This window comes from Thermobia domestica, chromosome 5 (genome assembly GCF_964235325.1).
Source record: "Thermobia domestica chromosome 5, izTheDome1.hap1.1, whole genome shotgun sequence".
Taxonomy (NCBI): Eukaryota; Metazoa; Arthropoda; class Insecta; order Zygentoma; family Lepismatidae; genus Thermobia; species Thermobia domestica.
The window spans coordinates 240,921,265-240,940,798 of NC_137458.1; the positions used below are offsets into that span (position 1 = coordinate 240,921,265).

The following is a 19,534-nucleotide window of genomic DNA, read 5'->3' on the forward strand; positions in this document are numbered from 1 at the left end:
GCTCAATTGTCTTTAATTGTGCGAGTTCTTATTAATCACAATAAGTCGTTAACATTTCTTGCTGCGACATTCTTTTTATGTATCGTAGTGGAATGTGAAAAAATGAAATGAAATGAAATCTTTGAGTTTTACGTCCCACGGTTATGCTGGCGAGGCTAAAGGAGACGGTGAAGATGAGAAATGAATGAAATGGTGGAATGAAGAAAGTGGGAGGAAACGGAAGAACCCCGAGAAAACCCACGAGCAGGGTGTTTCTCCACCATAAAGTCCAGACGGGGTGAGCTGGAATCGAACCAGTGACCCCAAGCGCCGGAAGTGAACGCTCTACCACTGAGCCACCGCAACCCTCATCGTAGTGGAGTGGGGTCATGATCCTGACGTAAGATGGTTTCTGTTAATTTTGAAACTTTTTGTAACCTATAGAAACCTTTCTTCAAACAAGAGATTTATGTAGTTATCCCAGCGAAGCCCTGATTTGAAGAAAGTGCAAATGAAAGACAATATCCATCATTTAAGCCATAATACAGACAATATAGAGCGAAATAAGCAATATAAATTTTTCTAAAGTTGAAGAAGAGAACTCTCAAATAAACTTCGCATGTGTAACATTAAGAAGTGAATGAGCGTTTTACTTAACTATTCGGTCTCTAGATCTTACCGTTCAATATGAGATACGAATGTTATTCTTCTAGAAACAGTAGACAATTCAGATGATAACAGAGAGTGCTCTATAATATTTAGAACAGAAGAAAACACTTGGATAACAAAAGAAAGTTGGGAAGCCAATACTTTGATCTTTTCTGTTGTAGTCAAAGTGTTGAATATTTGACACTGACGGCCTCGTATAGATTCTCAGCAGAGATTGCTGTGCTCCGAATGCACAAGGGGAAGGCAGGAACCGAGTCTTTCTTATCTTTGTGGCTTCATCCGCTGTTGTTGTCTTCCCGAAGATTTCCCTTGAGATGCTACGTTTTCTCGGCCTTATTCTAGATTAGATGAACCGGGGCTTAAAAAGTGTGTTTGCTACTCACTTTCGCTGTTCAGTGTCAAATGATGGCTTTGAAAAGAAAGGAGAGAAAAGACGTTGTCTTGCCTTTGTGGTGTGTATGTTGTGGGAGGAATCACGATTACCTTTGTCCTTTTGTCTTGTATTTTTCTGTTACGAGTGCAAGTTTGGATAATCATCTCGATTCACTTTAAAGATGTTTTGGACAATTACAAGTAAATTGAAGAATGTAATAACTGCTTGTTTTGCGTAGTAGTAGTTGTTGTACGTAAAATTGAACTTTCTTTTCTTAAGAATACGAGTATATAAATTTATCGTTCGAAAAGAGGTAACATCTTATGAAAGCCAGCCATCCCAAGTAAGGTTTTTCATGGGTTTTCCTCATTCACACCAGGCAAATGCCGGGATGGTACCTAACATAATGGTTCTATGCCGCTTTCTTCCGTCCTTCCCCATTGCTTTCTTCCTCTCCAATTTCCCGGACAGTGTGGTTGCCGAGAAACGTCATCCCTCGTACGTATGACGGACAAACATACCCGTAGATGCTGAAAGCCCAGGAATCTAATCCCTAAGTTTATTCTCTAAATTTCGATATTGTTGTTTATTTGATTGAAACTCTCTCATGCGAATTATCGATCAACTTTGTATACAAGCAAGATGCAGAGGTTTTAATTAGCACTGTGAGTTTTAGTCTTAATTCAATCCTCGGGATTGGTTATACTGTCTGGGCCTACAGAAAATTCGAAGTCAAATAATATCTACACAGTTTCTGATGTGGCACTTCTGTACTTAACTTAAAAGCCGTGCTTTAAGTTCTGCTGAAATTCAAGTTTATGTTCTTCAAGCAGCACTATATCGGTTTGTTATTTTATTGTAAGCTTCCTTCACACGAATGTTAAAAGTCTTTGTCACTGAGAAACGCTGTACTTCAAATATTCATTTCGTTCTCGGAAGTACTGTAAAATCTGCTAAAGCCGAATAATAAAAACTGTATACTTTTATTTAAATAAGATAATTTTTCGCACTCATAAAATATTTTTAGAGATAATCTTTTTACATTATAGGTAACGTATACGTTTGAACCATAAATATGGGAGTACTTATACACGAATGCCTGTTTTAAAAATATTTCATATTTCAGAACTGAAATGTAAACTAAGATAACAAAATTTTAAGTTATACACTATTTTAAAATAGCATTTATCTTTATTATTATTATTATTATTATTATTATTATTATTATTATTATTATTATTATTATTATTATTATTATTATTATTATTATTACTTACGTAACCTGGTATATTTACTGTAAATTAATGCATAGAGCTCCTGTATGACTACGTGGTTAACGTAAGTGCTCTTGGTGCGGAAGACTTAGGTTCGATTTCTGGCAGAAGCTAATGTGGTTCGGATCCTACGTTAAACTGTAGGTCTAGATCTTTATACTGTCAGTGCTGAAATGAACGCTGAACTTCAACCCTTGTTTCCATTCATTAGCGAATTAATGTGCGTATCCTCGGACTACGCCCTCGTTTGCCCGTAGCAAAATCCGCCTCTTCATGAAAGTATTGTGAATTTATTTACTTATTTATTAAAGTGGGAAATACACCGCAACGCACATTATAACTGTGAACTTCCAATTCGATACCATTCATTCAATAACAGTGGAAATCCACAATACTGTATGTAATATGAATAATTTTAAATACGCACACATTAGTAAGTTACAATAAGATACAATTAAAAAATGAAATGATATCTTTCAGTTTAAGTTGCCACGCTTATGCCCTTTAGGCAAAAGGGAGACGATAATTAAAGCAAGTGAATGATGATGGAACAATTGGTGGAATGAGAAAATGGGAGAAAACGGGAGTATCCTGAGAACCTACGGACACGATGTTGTCCACCACAAACTTATCTGGCCGGGGATCGAAAGAGGTAGCCCACGCACCATAGGTAGGCGCTCCGCTACTGTGCCCTCCATAATTAAAAAAAAGATAGAAAGGAAAGAAAGATGGGAGACGAAAATACCTAACGGAAAGCGGATATCCAAATCTCCTACATTGTACTTGATGTTAATTATTTAAAGGGACATTGGTGCCATCCAGATTTCATACATTTTATTTGACAATAATTTAAAGAGAAATCGGTACCCTCCGCATTTCCCATATTTTATATTTAATTTATTTAATAAAATGAATTGGTTACTCCAAAATTTCCATATGGTGTACTGACAGGTATTGATGATTGGAAAAGCTGCCGCAGTGGCTCAGTGGTAGAACATTCATCTCTAGTGCATGGAGTCCTTGGTTCGATCCCAGATCGCGCCAAATTAGATTTGTAGTGGATAAACACCGTGTGGAGGGTTCTCCCGTTTCCTCCCACTTTCTGTATTTCATTCATTTCTCATCATCACTGTGTGCTTTGGCCTTGCTGGCGCGTAATCGTGGGACGTAAAACTTAAAGATTTCATTTCATTTTTTGAAGATTGGAAAAACAAAGAATAAGGATGAGGTTTTATAATATTATTAGCGTGTAACGGGAAAATAAATTTAAGGTGAGACAAATACCAATCGATAGACCTCATTGATCTGAACATAATGATGCAGGTGAGTGTAAATCCTCATGTGTGGTTTTTGAGAAAATCGAGAAAACTAGTTAGTGAACTTAAAAATTAACGCTGTACGAGAACCACACCACATATTACGATGAAACTGATACTGAATTATGTTTTCACGAAGCTTGTCAGTATGACTTTAGCAAGATAACGGTACGTACACTACGCATAGTATGATTAATGAGATAAAGCCCAAAATTGATTAACTCTCTAAATTTTGTTTAATGTAGTCCACAAATGCGGTATATATCAATCGACAGATTACATCGAGCTGAATGAAGTGACGTGCCTGGGGTACATTCTTATGCGTAGTATTCGAGAAAAACGAATGTGTATAGCACTAAAAGTATATCGTTCACTCTCATTAATAACTGATAGTTTTTATTCTCTTGGACCAGATTATTCATTTGCTGTACGTAAAGAAAAGTACGCTGTTAAGTAGCATATTGTATCCATTGTTGTTTGTGTTTTGCACATATACTTCAAACAGATAGGCAAAACATAATACTCCTTAGAATCAACAGTATAGTAAGACGAACAGTTAATTAATTTTATTGTTATTATTATTATTACTTGCTGGTTAATTGGATTAAGAGTTTAGCCTCCCTATCAGCTGTGAAGCAGTACAGGACACGGGCTTACAGCTTATCATGTGATCCGAACCACATGAGCTCCCACCGGGAATCGAAACCGGGTCTTCTGTGCCATTATTATTATTATTATTATTATTATTATTATTATTATTATTATTATTATTATTATTATTATTATTATTATAGTGTATCGTGAAACCAACTATAAAATTGAGCTTTATTTCTATGCTGATCTATTACTACAACGTAGCACAAAGACAACGATGCTTTTGTTAGCCTTTATTTTATTGTTTTTAAATCTACGAAACTTAAGATTGTTCATCATTAAAAAACAAACATGTTAGAAACAATCAATCAACAATAATTATCTGTATTATAATATGTTCATTTGCAAGAATATTATTCTAATTTCTCAATAAATGTTTTTCTTCTCTTGCAGTGGGTCCACAGACATTATCTGCAGAACTGGAGCTTTTCAAGAAGAAGCTTAATTGCTTGAAGTCCCTGTTAGTGACTCTTAGTGAGCAAGAATTGTGTGGATGTGATGATCTGCTTAGTAGGTTACAAGAACTGGAGAAAAACGTGAACCGAGATGAAAGCTTAAACGCCGGTGGGAGGTTCGAATGGGTGGATAGTGTTTTAGTTAAGGTAAGATTTGAAAATTATCAGTTTCGAAAGATTGATTAACTTCCCTAGAATCAACGAGGATAATCCGAAAAGTAAGATATACTTTTCAGAAATACAAAGAAATGTTTATTTTCAACAGTGTTTACATCTTTTTTAAAACTTGTTCATTTAGCTATTTTTTTAAATACATAATCGCCATTTCGGTCGATGCATTTTTGTAGACGATATCGCAGATTTTTGAGTTCATGGCATACCAGCTCTCCGCCATGTATTTGCGAAAGCGTAAACAGGTGCTCTCACTGGTTTGCTTAACTTTCGTGACTGTCTCTTCGGGAATTGACGGTCTCCCGCTCCTTTCTTCATCATGAATTTCAGTACAACCAGATGCAAACTCCCTACAACATTTTCGGACGTTTTTGACATTCATGCAGACTAGTCTTACACTTCGGTCGATTAACGATGAATTTTAATCGGTTTAACCCCCACTTCCAAACTCTAAATTACTCCACGAACTTTGCACTTGGCAGTAGTTCGAAGCGGGAGCTCCATTACAAATGACTGTCATTTGTTTGGAAGTGGGGGGAAACAAACAACAGTGTTGCCAGAAGCCTCACGAGAAGTTTCCTTGCGTCCCCACCGCTTTGGAGACCTTACTTTTTGGATTGCCCTCGTATTTTGGGATCTTGGCTGGCATCCTCGCGTAATAACCGCAGAGATAAAGTTCTCCTGGCACGTTTGCGTATCATACACACTCGCATCGCATACTCTTATTAATTATGCGGTGGTAGCTATTTGTATTGTGAGAACTGTATTATCCCTGTTAGTATTCGACACATTCTTGTTGAATGTCCTGAACAATCAGATCTCACACCTCAACTGTTTTACAACTCTTAGCCGTTCGTTGGGGGATTATCTGATTTCTACCGATCCCATTCTTGTTTTTTCTTGGATATGTAGAACTTACTGCCGGTCTTTGAGTCTAACTTGCGTAGTAATTTTTAACTGCTATTGGTTTTACCCTTCTCTCTTACGTTTTACTGTTTTCTCCCTTAATTTTTATTGTTGCAAATTTTAATAACACTATTTATTGTTTTATTTCATGTCTTTTACAAATTTTCTTTTATAATTTGGAGCTTTTTAAAATCATTATTTTCTTTGTCTGTAGTTTTCAGTTCCAGTATAGCAGCCCGTAGAGAAAGATAATGTTGTTTCTATGGTCTGTATAGTGTCAGGAACAAATAACCATGTTGAATTCGGTCATTGCATTATCACTTACTCCAAACTGGAAAGTTTTCGTATACTGCGGTTCCCAGCTAACCTCTTCGTCTACCCATCCCTCTCCGCTGGTCTAGTGGCTAGCGCGTGTGCTTTAGGTACACTCCGCATCTAAAAACTTGCGACAGTTAACGCCGTGCAGCTAGGCCACCCAATATACACCTTCTTATCCCATAATCATGTCTGGTAAAGATACCCCTTCTCTCTCCTCGTTTCCTCTCTCCAATACTAAAATCAGCTAACAACATGAGCGCAATTCTGATTTCACAATATACATGTATTAGTATCGATAAAATAAAACAATAAAACCGAGACGAAACAAGATTTATAATTTGATGTAGTCAGAAACTTAAACACACACAATGAAAAATTAAAACTAATGAATGACTACTACACAAAGGTTCAGAAATGAGGCAGAGAGAGAAAGAAGAATAGAGAAGAGAAGAAGGAAAAGAAAAGGGACAACATAAAAATGTGGAATTTAAACGTAGTAAGAAAAGAACCTAATGTTATAAAGTTCCGTTTTCATAAATACAACGGTAATATAGAAGTAACGCTTCTTTGTATATATTTTTCAGGACTATTCAAATATACAGAGGATGTTTGAAACATTCAAGTCACTTAAAAAAAAAAAAAAAAAAAACATAATCAGTTTCCAATAGAACTGTAGATCTCCGAGACATATCTAGGATAATGTCAAAAGATTAACACATATGCTTTGTTTCCTCGTGGTTCGGTTGCAAATTCGGTAGTGTTCATTGGACGTACTAATCCAAAATACATTCTAATAAATCCAGTAGGTAGCGTGGGTCATATCTTCCATTCCAGACTGCTAATGCAAACTGAACAAAAAAAGAAAAGAAAAGAAGAGAAAAAGAAGAAAGAAAAGAAATTGAAAGAATGATATTTTACTGTGAAATTTCTATCAGAAAAACCTATATTAAAAGAAATTATATCATAATGAAAGGTTACAAATGTTCAAAAGGAAAATTGGATGTTCCTTATGCATGTAGCAGACGTTGCATGTTGCAAATTTCAAATATGAATAAAACACATTGAATTATAGGATGAAAACAAATTTTGTGTCGAACTAGTATAAATAAAATTTTATTTTCAAATAACCAAAGAGGAGCCAATTTTATAGTCTTCTCCGAAGATCTATCTGTTCCAAAATCCAGTGTCGATTTCATCTTTTGCGGATATAACGTTGTAATTCGCACAGATAGAATGAAATGAATACGCTATAGCTCAAACGAGTCATCGCGTCAGTCGGATGATGTTTGTTAGCTTATGAACCACCACTAGGTTTAGAATTCGAACCCGTAGTGACCCAGTGATTCGATTGAGACTCGGTAACCCAGATAATAAAGAAGAGATTTCACATATAGTATTTCTTTCAGAGATAACCAGGACTGGAGATGTTATCCCCAGAGCACGAAAAACACGACGCCGAAGTTCCCAGTTGATTGGATTTTCGAGACTGGGTCGATCGGGCTCTTGCTCCGTTTTAACTCGGGAACACGCACACGCACATAAAGTGAGTGAGAGAGACAAAGACAGGATAGGGAAACGTGAAGATATTCGGTGACACACGCGTGAAGGTACTCGGTGACATTTCGCGTTGAGGACACGGTGCACTGTCCATTTGCAAAAATTCAAGGAATGATGTACCCTCAGAACAATCACCAGAAACACTGGCCCAGTTAATTAATCATTCAGAACACCACGCCATACATTAAGAGAAAATCGCATTTGATGACTGTTCACGTGAAACTTTTGTATTATCCACATGAGATGTAGGAGGTCTAGATGATTGGTTGTCCATTCACAAAACATACGTCGTAGTAGGTCGGTACCAGCACGGAGTGCCTGTACTGGTTGAATGTGGTATGAATGAAAACGCTCATTTAATGTGCGCCACAGCGACACATGTGAGGTCATATGCAGACGTTGTGACAACTCTGCGAATGCTTGTGTTCCAAGTTGCAAGGCTAAATTTGCATTTAAATGGCATTGGAAGTGTCACTGCTCATCTCGGAGACCTCGAAAACTATAGATTCGACACTAATATCGGTCATTTTCGATCATTTTAAAATATCTCCGCCCCTCCCCCTTTCGTTGCACCATCAAAGTGAAATGATAAAAAACATCCTAGGCCCGAACTTCATCTATACTGAAAATTTGATCGAAATCTGTCGGGTGGTTATTAACTTTTATTTATTTTATATATCTTACCCTCTCCTCCCCTCCCTTCTTCTAAGTTCTACTGTCAATGTCAAATTATTAAAAAAAAAATCTTCCCAGGCCCGAACCTCATCTATGTTGAAAATTTGATCGAGATCGGTCGAGTGGTTCAACGGTTATTAAGTTTTATTTATGTTTATATATCTCCTCCTCTCCTCCCCCACACTAAGTTCCACCATCAAGTGAAAAGATAAAAGCTATTCCAGATCCGAACCTCATCACTGTCGAAAATTTGATCGAGATCGGTCGGGTGGTTCAAGAGGTACGGAGTCACAAACAAAATGATTTTCAATTTTATGTATTAGATATTTAATTACTAGCGTTAATGACCCGCTTCGCTGCGTTGAAATAAGAAAAATTAGTACAGTGAAACCTCTACTAACGGACACCTCTATAAAGCGGACACCTCCCATAACGGACATATTTTGTAATCCCCAAACACCGTACTAGGAAATAACATATTGGCAAACCTCTCTAAAGCGGACACTCTCTAGTACGAACACGGACAGTCTTTCTTGTCTTTTATAGGTATTATTTACCTCCGTATTACGGACACTTTCTCTAGAAACAAGCTGGAAAGTGCAGTAAAAATACACTTTCAGTAATTCATACGTATGTCACCAAAAAAGAACATGTGGATGTGCCAACATTTTGCCTCCTTTACTGTCTGTTCAGCAACCCAGAGGAAGGGTCTCTGTTTCACAACACCCTTATATCCTTTGCTTGCATTCCACTCCCACCCAACCTGCTTCAGAAACAAAAGTGATTGACAGTTGCACACTGTTTGGGATGACACATCATTCTACTGTCCCGCTGGAATCTCTAACCAAACAGAAGACAAGTTTGGTATTTTTGACCACGGGTACGCATATTGTCTTTTAATAAAAGCCATTGCTGGACTGTAATTAACTCACAAATTAAAGCAATACACCGAAAACGTAGTAAGTAGCGATAAGTATAAAGTGCAGAGAACTATAACATCTTATTAAGGTTGTGCGTCGAATTGGATGGCGCAAGATAATGCAGGTACAATAACATTTTGGTAATATTCATTAATACGTGATTCATGCAAAAATATTTTTTTTTCTAATCGCATATTACCTTGTTTATTAGTTTACGTAAGAAAATATTGAAACCTTTCTAAGGCGGACACCTCTCTTTAGCGGACAATTTTTGATTCCCCACGGCTGTCCGCTTTAGAGAGGTTTCACTGTAATATGTTCCGTTAGTCAGTGACTTTTTACAATTACTGAAGCGCTCTCTGATAGACGATGTTTTTTGTCTTAAAAATTAAATACGAGGATCAGTCAAAAAGATCCCGGAATGTTATAGTTTAGTCATTTGTGATGCATCCACAATGAATCTTGTACAAGACAATCCTTAGGTTGCCTAATTATGAATTTGACAAGTGTGAACACGTCTTAACGTCTTCACAAGTGTACGAATAGTGTAGCTGAATGGAGGAGTGTGTAGTGATCGGTCAGCACAATTTTATAGATCGAGCAACGCGTAAACATCAAGTTAATGTGCAAATTGGGAAATATCCATTTCAGAAAGTTTGATAGCTTTAAAAACAGTTTAGCAGTACCAGATGTTTGGCTCTTCACAAAGCTAAAAAATAAGCCGTTTCTGTTTCGCCAACGTAAAAGAGATAAAAACCAACGCGACGGCTGAACTTCGGAAGGTACCAGAAGAGGCCTTTCGTCGGTGTTTCCACCAATCGCAGGTGGGAAGGAACAAGTGTGTTCCGAAGGTGCCAACTTCGAAGGCGATTAAGTAAATATGTACTTACGTATACTGGGGTAATGAAGAGATATAACAGAATTCCTGAAGCTGTTTAACTGCCCTTCATATTACTATTGTGGCTAAATTTGGATTGAAACGGCATCGGAAGTGTCACTGTTCATCTCAGCGACCCCGAAAACTATGGATTCAACAATAACATTTGTCATTTTCGATTTATATATAAGTATATCCCTCCCCTCCCCCAAGTTGCGGGCTAAATTTGGATTAAAACGGCATCGGAAGTGTCACTGTTCATCTCAGCGATCCCGAAAACTATGGATTCAACAATAACATTTGTCATTTTCGATCATTTTTGTATATCTCCCCCTCCCCAAGTTTCGGGGCTGAATTTGGATTTAAACAGCATCGGAAATGTCACACTGTTCATCTCACCGGCCCCGAAGACTATGGATTCGACACTAATACTGGTCATTTTCGATCATTTTTTATATATCCTCCCTCTCCTCAAAGATGCACTGTCGAAGTAAAATGATAAAAGCCATACCTGGCCCGAACCTTATCTATATTGAAAATTTGACCGAGATCGGTTGGGTGATTCAAGAGTTAGTAAGTCACAAAGATAGTGACTTATATATATTTCAAAGTAGAACAAAGTTTTCATTGTTTTTACCAGCAGCGTTATTTCAGATTTTGCCAGGACGGGTTTCATGCTTTTTAGTGATATATTAGTATACAATTTATTAAAAAGCATCTAGCTCACAGCTTCTTGTGATGTCGCCACTTAAAAAAATATATAACTCGAAAACTAGTTAAGAATGGGTGATCAAATTTTAACTATTTGTTAGTACGCAGAGAATTTGATATTTTTCAACTGTGTCCCTTTTGAGATATTTCAGGTTGAACATAGCCGAATTTCGAATAATTGCAGTGTTTCTAGACTCGTGACAAGGAAGTGATGAGACACTCAGATATCAAACTTTATTTGGAAAATAGTACTGTGTATACCACGAAGTTTGTATCTAGAAAACAATAACGATGAGTCTTATTCTTTGTTTAGAATTTTTAATATCAAAAATGGCAATTTGTGTTTTTCAAACTTTAATTTTCAACTCCATTCAGTTTGTTCAGGTATTTATAGTGTAATATGCTTTAATATGCATTGGACATTGTATATTGTACAGTACATTTATTAATTCTCTTTCAAATGGTTTTTACTTAAAATCTATATTTTCAAAAATAACGAAGATACAGTGTTTACTGCAAATCTTTGTGAAATGTATATTAACCTTACATGCCTATACAAAATGGCCTCTTAAAATAGAAAAAAATAAAATGAAATCTTTAACGTCCCACGGTTATGCCGGTTAGGCTAAAGGAGATGGTGATAATGAGAAATGAGTGAAATGGTGGAATGAAGAAAGTGGGAGGAAACGGGAGAACCCCGAGAAAACCCACGAGCACGGTGTTTGTCCACCACAAAGTCCACACGGCGCAAGCTGGGATCGAACCAGGGACACCAAGCACCGGAGATGAACGCTCTACCACTGAGCCACCGCGCCCCCTCTTAAAATAGAGCTGAACATCTGAAAAGATGAATGAATTCTCGTTTTCTATTCTCTAAGTATGTGTACAAAAATGTAAAAAAAAAAATATATAAATAATGTGAATGATCTTCTAATCTGAAATTGGATGATTTCGAATGGATTGACCCTGTAATAATCAATCCACCCTACCAAACACAATAAAATTAGTCGGAGAGTTAGTGTGTTTTGATAATACGGAATAATACTGTGTTTCAAAGTATGGTGACTTTAGTTTTTGTATGGTACTGTCTAAGTACCAAGATTATGATGGACGAGACCTGCTGTTAACTTGGGCCCCGATCCGCTATTGGGGCTTGAAGTCAGTACCGTTGGCGGGTGCACAGACCATGTACAAAATCAACTCTTACAGTATAGGCCGTTCTCGCCCCGAAGAAAGCTAAATGGCAGGACCACGCCATCAGTAATATAATGGTGAATGTTTACTTAAATTTGATGGAGACAATCGTCACAGCATAGTCGAAATATTTTTTCGTGCTTTCTTGAATTTATTATTTAGCAAAAGCAAAGAAGTTAATATTTGCCCGTAATAATGAAATTCTGTTTGTTTGTTCGTAATACAAAGTACGCATAAACAGTAAGATACGTACTTTTCGTGAACGGTCTCAGGTTCGATTCCCGGCGGAGACATCCGGTCGAAAAGTTGTAACAACTTTTCAGGCCAACCCTCCTGAATTATGTTCTTTCTGTTTTTCTCATCCACAACACGCAAATGCCGGAATGGCGCCTAGCATACAGATCCCAAGCCACCTCCATCATTTCCCCTTTCCCGAATAGTCTGCTCACCGAGGGACGTCATTCCTCATATGTAACAGGCTTAAAGCCATAGATGCAAGTAATGGCCAGAAATATGTATAAATATAATAAATAAACTTCCTTCTTTTTTAATAATAAAAAGAGAATACTAACAAGTTACTTATAATGATTTGTGATCTTTCGTTCTGTAATTTTAGTATGTTCTTTGTTGGTTGATTGAATTTGAGTTTAGCGTCTTTTTTAGTAGCGAGACTATATGAAACATGGGACCCGAACCACATTAGCTCCTGCCGAGCAACATATTCTGTATAATTTCAACAGATGTTTTATACAATCCTAACATTTTCTCTGTATAATTTCATTATATTCTTTTTATAATTTCGTTATATGATTTACAGTATTGCAACATTTCGAAATCATGTATTTCACATGCTTTAAGTTTCGAGAGTAATTATGTTCATTGAATCCATAATTGTATATATTCCATACTTGGATCTTACTCCGAGCAGTTGGGTTATCAGTTACTGAAGTAATCCTGTCAGGTTCATGATAAGCCCATGCAAATAAAAATAAGTTAAATATCTTGTTTCGTGATCGGTTTGTGTCTGATCTTTTAGAAATTATTTAAAAGATCTTATATATGTACTAATGACTGTGTTAGTATCTTCTCTTTTTGTTAACAGCGGCAAAATATGAAAAATATGAATCATATTGTTTAATCCAAGGCAATTTTAGTAAATGGTTTAGCACCAGTTAAACTGAATTGTAATATTCGATGCGTAGAATTAAGTTCTAATAAGTAACATTTTTCTAATAATACCATGTTGAAAATAACTTATTGAAGAATGTTTTTGGCTGCTAGTTAGTGAAAGATACGAAACTAAATATGTAGAATCAGATAAATTAAAACAAAGCTTCACCTTCGTTATTCTTCAATATGCATGGTCGAAAAAAAAAAAGTATATGTTCAAAAATGTATCATTTTAAGCGCCAGAACAAACGAAGCGCGCTAGCAATTATTTGCATATTCCGGTATGATTAAGTAACATGGAAACACTGTTGTTACATTCTTATTAAATAAAACAAAATTAAATCCCTCAAGAAATAGCTGGTACATTTTAAGCATGCTAATAGATCGCTCTGAACAGGGAAACTTTCTTAATTTCAGTAATTCTATATAAGAAGCTACATGTAAAGAACGACAGGGAAAATATCAACAGCCTTTCACCGAAATTAGAAGCAGGGAAGATACTGTGTACGCCGCTCAACAGTGTTTCCATGTTCCTTAATCATACAGGAATATGCAAAATAATTGCTAGCGCGCTTCGTGTGTTATGGCGTATAAAACGATACACTTTCGAATATATGCTAATTGAAATTTGAAGCTTAAAATATATAGAACTATAATCATGCCTATTGTGCTGTATGGTTGCAAAACAGGTCATTAATTCTGAGGGAATAACCCAAACTGAAAATATTTGAGAATAAAATCCTCAGATGAATATTTGGAAACAAGAGGAATGGGAATGTCGGAAACTTTATAGTGAGGAACTGCATAATTTATACCGTTTACCAAACATCGTTAGGATCATTAAGTGTAGGAAGCTCAATCGGGCAGATCATGTAGTCAGAATGGATGAAAGTGTGAACGCTTTCAAATTTTTATTGGAAATCCAATCTGAAAATGTTCATTAGGAAGACCTAGACGCAGAGAGGAGAATAAAATTAAGATGGATGGATAAAAGTAGAAACTGAATCCAGTTGGCTAAGGAAAAAAGTCACTGGAGAGCTTTTGTGAACGCGGCATTGAACCTTCGTGTTCATAGGCCATAGAGTGAGTGAGTGAGTTAGTTATATCCGTATTCCAAAGCTAGTTAAAATCATCTTTGAAATAATCGTTCATTGTGCGTATTAAAGCATCGTGATGGTAGCAATATACATAAATCTGCACAATAGTAAAGTTGAATGTTGTTATAATAAGTGATAAGACTTTATTTCTCGTTATTAGTGTCTCCAAGATGGATGTTGGCTGCTTGTAGACAATGTGAACTTCTGTAGTCCAGCAGTTTTAGATAGACTGAATGCCCTGCTTGAACCAGGAGGAGTTCTTACAATTGGTGAACGTGGCGTTGGAGAGCAAGGAATGATTACTGTGAAGCCACATCCCAATTTTAGAATGTTCTTTACAATGGATCCTCGAAATGGGGATATCTCAAGGTATGTTGTATACGTGTTGATTTTTATGACTAGTGTATAAAGCTTTGGCAGATTCCGTAGAAGATTTTGGTGAGTTATCATTATTGATAACACACCACTTTGGACAATACTACACATTTGATTGTGTTATGCTAATATTACACGCTTGATTTAACGAAAACGTAATAAAGGGTAAAATTTACGCTAAATAGACATTGGTGCAGTGAGGCAAGCATTTCAAGATGATGTCTCGTATAGTTTGTTTTAGGTCTAACGTAGGGACATGTAACTTAGTGACTTCCACTAAAACTTTGATCTCAAGAAATGTAATAGCATGGGTTAGCAAAAATTTGAAAAGAAAGTTATTTTATGTAACAAAGCCTATTTTATGTTCGTTGCAATCTACTGGACTGGCGAACTTAACAGAATATATATATTTTTATGTTCCATAGAAAGATAAAGGCACCCTTCAAAATAGTCACTTTTCTAATATATTTCCCTTTTGATTTTATCTTTAAAGAGTATTGTGTTATTTGGGATAAGTTTATTTCGAAACACTCTTAAGACTACAGTTTTGTATCATCAATATTTCCAATTCGGTGTAGCTGCTTCATTTCTTTTTGCTTTAGTGAACTTCTGACTACTATAAAATTACTAATCGGAAGCAAGTAATAACTATTCTTTATGGAAAAGAGAATTTGCTCACAGTTTTAATACTAATGTTCATCTTCTTAGATGCTCAAAAGCTGAAGCTGATGTTCAACTGGCACAAATTCAATTTGTTACCACAACTTTATTCGAATGTTCTTGTATTGCTTGAATTACAGGTTACCTCGTTTATTATTATTATTATTATTATTATTATTATTATTATTATTATTATTATTATTATTATTATTATTATTATTATTTTGCTTACATACGGAAACAGTTTAAAGAAAGGTTAAGGTTGGACAAGCTTGCTTATATACATAATATGGAGAATGCATTAAGTAATTCACCTCAGAAGTTTTGGAAATTTGTTAATAAAAATAAAAGCCAAATAAACCAAGCCACTGGACTTACGGTTGATGATGTGTATGTGTCTAATCCTAATCATCATCATATGTATTCTGCCCTTACTGGCAGGTGATTTGCAGCAGCTAAGAAGCTTTCATGCTCCACGGTCCTCCGCTAACCTCTTCGTCTTCACGTCTGATCTTTCTGTTTTTATATCATCCATTAATTGTAGTCTCCTTCGCCCTCTGCCTCTCTTTCCCGCCACCTCTGCTCTCTATGACGTCCCTCATGGTACAGTTTCTTCTTAGGCAATGTCCCAACCAGTTTCTCTTTCTCTTCTTAACAATATCTAAAAGTGTTCTTTTCTCCCTCACCATTTCCAACACCTACTCATTCGTTTTCCGCTCGACCCAAATAATTCTTTCCATCCTTCTCCACACTCACATTTCGAATGCTTCCAGTAGTCTAATCCTAAAACTTTAGCTAATTCATGGGCTCAATTATTTGAGACTATATATCAAGGGCGTCCTTCTTTACATAATATTGACTTATCGTATTTGGCGGGTAATGATTCTTTTTGTCCTATTATTACAACTGAGCAAGTAACTAAGGCTATAAACAATCTTAATGGTAAATCTTCTTCTGGCTTAGACGGTATACCTGCTTTTATACTGAAGGGCATTGTGTCCATCATTGCGCCTGTCTTAACCTCTTTGTTCAACTGGAGTTTGCTTACTTCTGTTTATCCTGAACATGGGAAGATGGTCGTTGTTGTTCCTATTCCCAAGATTGATGGGAAAAATTTATCTGACTATAGACATATTTCTCTGTTGAGTATCATACCCAAGATTTTTGATAAGTTAATATATAATTATTTCTATAATCATGTTTATCCCAATATTACAATCTATCAACATGCCTTTATGAAACATAGGTCAACTACAACTAACTTAACATGTTTTATGGCTGATACTTTTCCTATCTTTAAAAGTAATGGTCAAATCGATGTAATTTATTTCGACTTCTATAAAGCCTTTGATAAGTTACCACATGACATCTTAATTTACAAATTGAAACACTATGATCTCTCCATTGTATTTATTACTTGGTTAGTATCATATTTGTTCCAAAGAAAGTTTGTGGTTAGGTATAAGAGTAATCTTTCAGACGTATGTAACATACTCTGGTGTTCCGCAAGGATCAAATGTCGGACCACTTCTATCCCTTATGATATAACTGAAAATTTGGATTGTAAATGTTTGATGTATACAGATGACCTCAAAATCTACAAAACTATTGTAAATTTGGATGATTGTTTGGTGCTCCAAAATAATATTAATAAAATACTACTTTGGTCTCAAAACAATGTACTACTTTTAAATTGTAACAGAACCTTTTCATTGAATATTACGAATAAAATAAATCCAGTTTTTTCACTTATAATATAAATGATACTCCAATTAGAATTATAGATACTATTAAAGATTTAGGTATTGTTTGAGACAGAAAATTGCTTTTGAAACAACATCTTGAGAATATAACTTCCAAAGCGAGAAGGAATCTTGGAATTCTTAAATGGATGTCCAAAGATTTTAAGTCTGTTAACACATGCCTTATTCTTTATTATTCCAATGTTAGAAGTCATCTTGAATATTGTTCAATCATATGGAATAGAAATATAGATTATATATCTACTACTCTAGAGACAATTCAAAATCTTTTTCTTGCTTGGTTACGCTGGAAGTTTAAGTGTTATGAAGGTATGTCGTTCGATGAAGTTAGGATGTCCTTAGGTATGTTAAGGTTGTCTGAAAGAAGGATTATTTTGGATCTTAAAATGCTACGTTCAATTCTTCACGGTAATTTGAATCTGTTATCAATAATAACTCTGTATACAACCAGTTATCATATAAGAAATCTGAAAATATTTAAACCTATTCAGTTTCTCAATGATGTTCCTTTGTATAAAATTTTATCAGTAGCCAATGATTTTGCCAGGGTTATTGACATTTTTGATCATAATTTTAGTAATATATAAAGACAGTTATATAATCATTTCATTAACAGCTGAGAGTATTATTTTCTTTTATATAACAACATGTTTATTTTATGAATGATTTTTTTTCCTTTTCTGTGCAGTATAATTTGTATTTTATAAGGTATTATGTTTATTTCTATTTGCATGTTATTTGTATGGAAATTGTAAGTGGGCAGTTCTGCCTGTAATTTCCAGTATGCAATAAATATTATTATTATTATTATTATTATTATTATTATTATTATTATTATTATTATTATTATTATTATTATTATTATTATTATTATTATTATGTATTATTTAAATAATAAAGTTTTTAAAAATAGTTATTATATACTTCTACAATATATATGTTACTTTCAGAGCCATGAGAAACAGAGGAGTTGAAATTTATATGTTGGGTCCAGAAGAAGAGGAATTTAGAGTGTTGGATGTGAAGTCGATGTTGCACAGTGTAGGATTAATAGAACAGCGACATCAGGAATGCTTGCTAGCAGTTCATGAGGCAATGAAAAGTAATGTCCAAGGTAATTTTTTAAAGCATTAACCCTTTATTGGGCAGTGTTGCTCTCAAGCAACATCACATTCTATTGCGTTATCCGCACGAATTATCACTTCAGTGATCATTTAATTGGCATTATTTGCTTTTATACAATATTCATATATATGATTTGCGGGTCGCTTCTTTAGATACTTCTAATCTTCGTCAACAAGGGAGAGTCAAATTTAGTATTGTAGAAGCTTTATCTCCTACGTTCCGCGAAAGTTCTTTATTTATTTATTTATTTATTTATTTTTGGTTTCTTGCTCTGTAGGAAAATATTTCAACGAAACTGTTGGTAATTACTGAGAATATTTTTATGATATTTTACCACAATAGGGCAATGCTGCTTAGTAGCTACATATAAGACCTATTTTATGGCAATGTTGCTTTCAAATAAACATCCTGTATTTTGTAACCAAAGTACAAAAATACTTTAAAAACTACGAAATTATGATCAGGAAGACATGGTTCAACAATAAAAGCAAACTAAATATTTCAATGGTAATGCCATCAATGTTTGCTAATTAAAGGCTTAAACATACGTATAACTATCAGAGATCAAAACTGGCTTACGGAATAATGGAAGGCAAAGAGAAGTGCATAAATTATCTAGAATAGCACGTTACGAGAAAAAGCCATAACAAAAATGTTTGAGAAACACGTTACTGCCCACAAGAAACAGACAGAATTCGATAAGAAATGACATTATTATGTTGTAATAGTTTTAATTTAATAGTAAGAATCTAATAATGCAATTATTTAATATTTTGTTAAGTATTAAATAACTATTCATTGAATAGTTAGTAAAAATACACAACAGCTAAGAAAAAAAATGTCAGAATATACGAATATACGACCATGAAGAAATTCAGAGGAGGTAAGAAGAGAATATAGATGAGTTAAATATTCAAATTAAAGGTTTTGCTTTGGAGGTTATTGAGGAAGGAAGTACAGATGTTGAAGAAAAGAATAGTAAGATTAATATGAATGTTTCCACAGAGATTTTTTTCCCTCTTCAACAGGAGTTTTATTGAAGTATTCTATGGATGATGACAATGCAATTAGAAGAACCTAACAGCTGGAAAATATTGTGCATGAAGTATTAAATGAACCGTCTGAGGGAATATATGTTTATAAGGTGACCCAAAATAGAATTTGTATTTCTGATAATTATTCACGTAATATTATTGGGTGCTGTAACTCTGAGAATACAAACTAGAGAGTTTGATATGCCGTTTTCGTATATTTGGATAAATCTTAATTTGGATCTTGGGGACAGTATAGAGCTA

General features: G+C 35.0%; 1 protein-coding gene across 2 annotated transcripts in view; it reads left to right on the forward strand.

Moving 5' to 3' along the window:
- Window positions 1-19,534, forward strand: part of LOC145686491 (midasin-like) — a 630,928-nt gene that overhangs the window by 481,063 nt on the left and 130,331 nt on the right. For both annotated transcript variants that reach the window (XM_081759859.1, XM_081759860.1), the window contains exons 3-5: window positions 4,659-4,867; window positions 14,477-14,685; window positions 18,065-18,228. In XM_081759859.1, coding sequence (XP_081615985.1) covers window positions 4,659-4,867; window positions 14,477-14,685; window positions 18,065-18,228 — 582 coding nt within the window. The remainder of the gene's footprint in view (window positions 1-4,658; window positions 4,868-14,476; window positions 14,686-18,064; window positions 18,229-19,534) is intronic.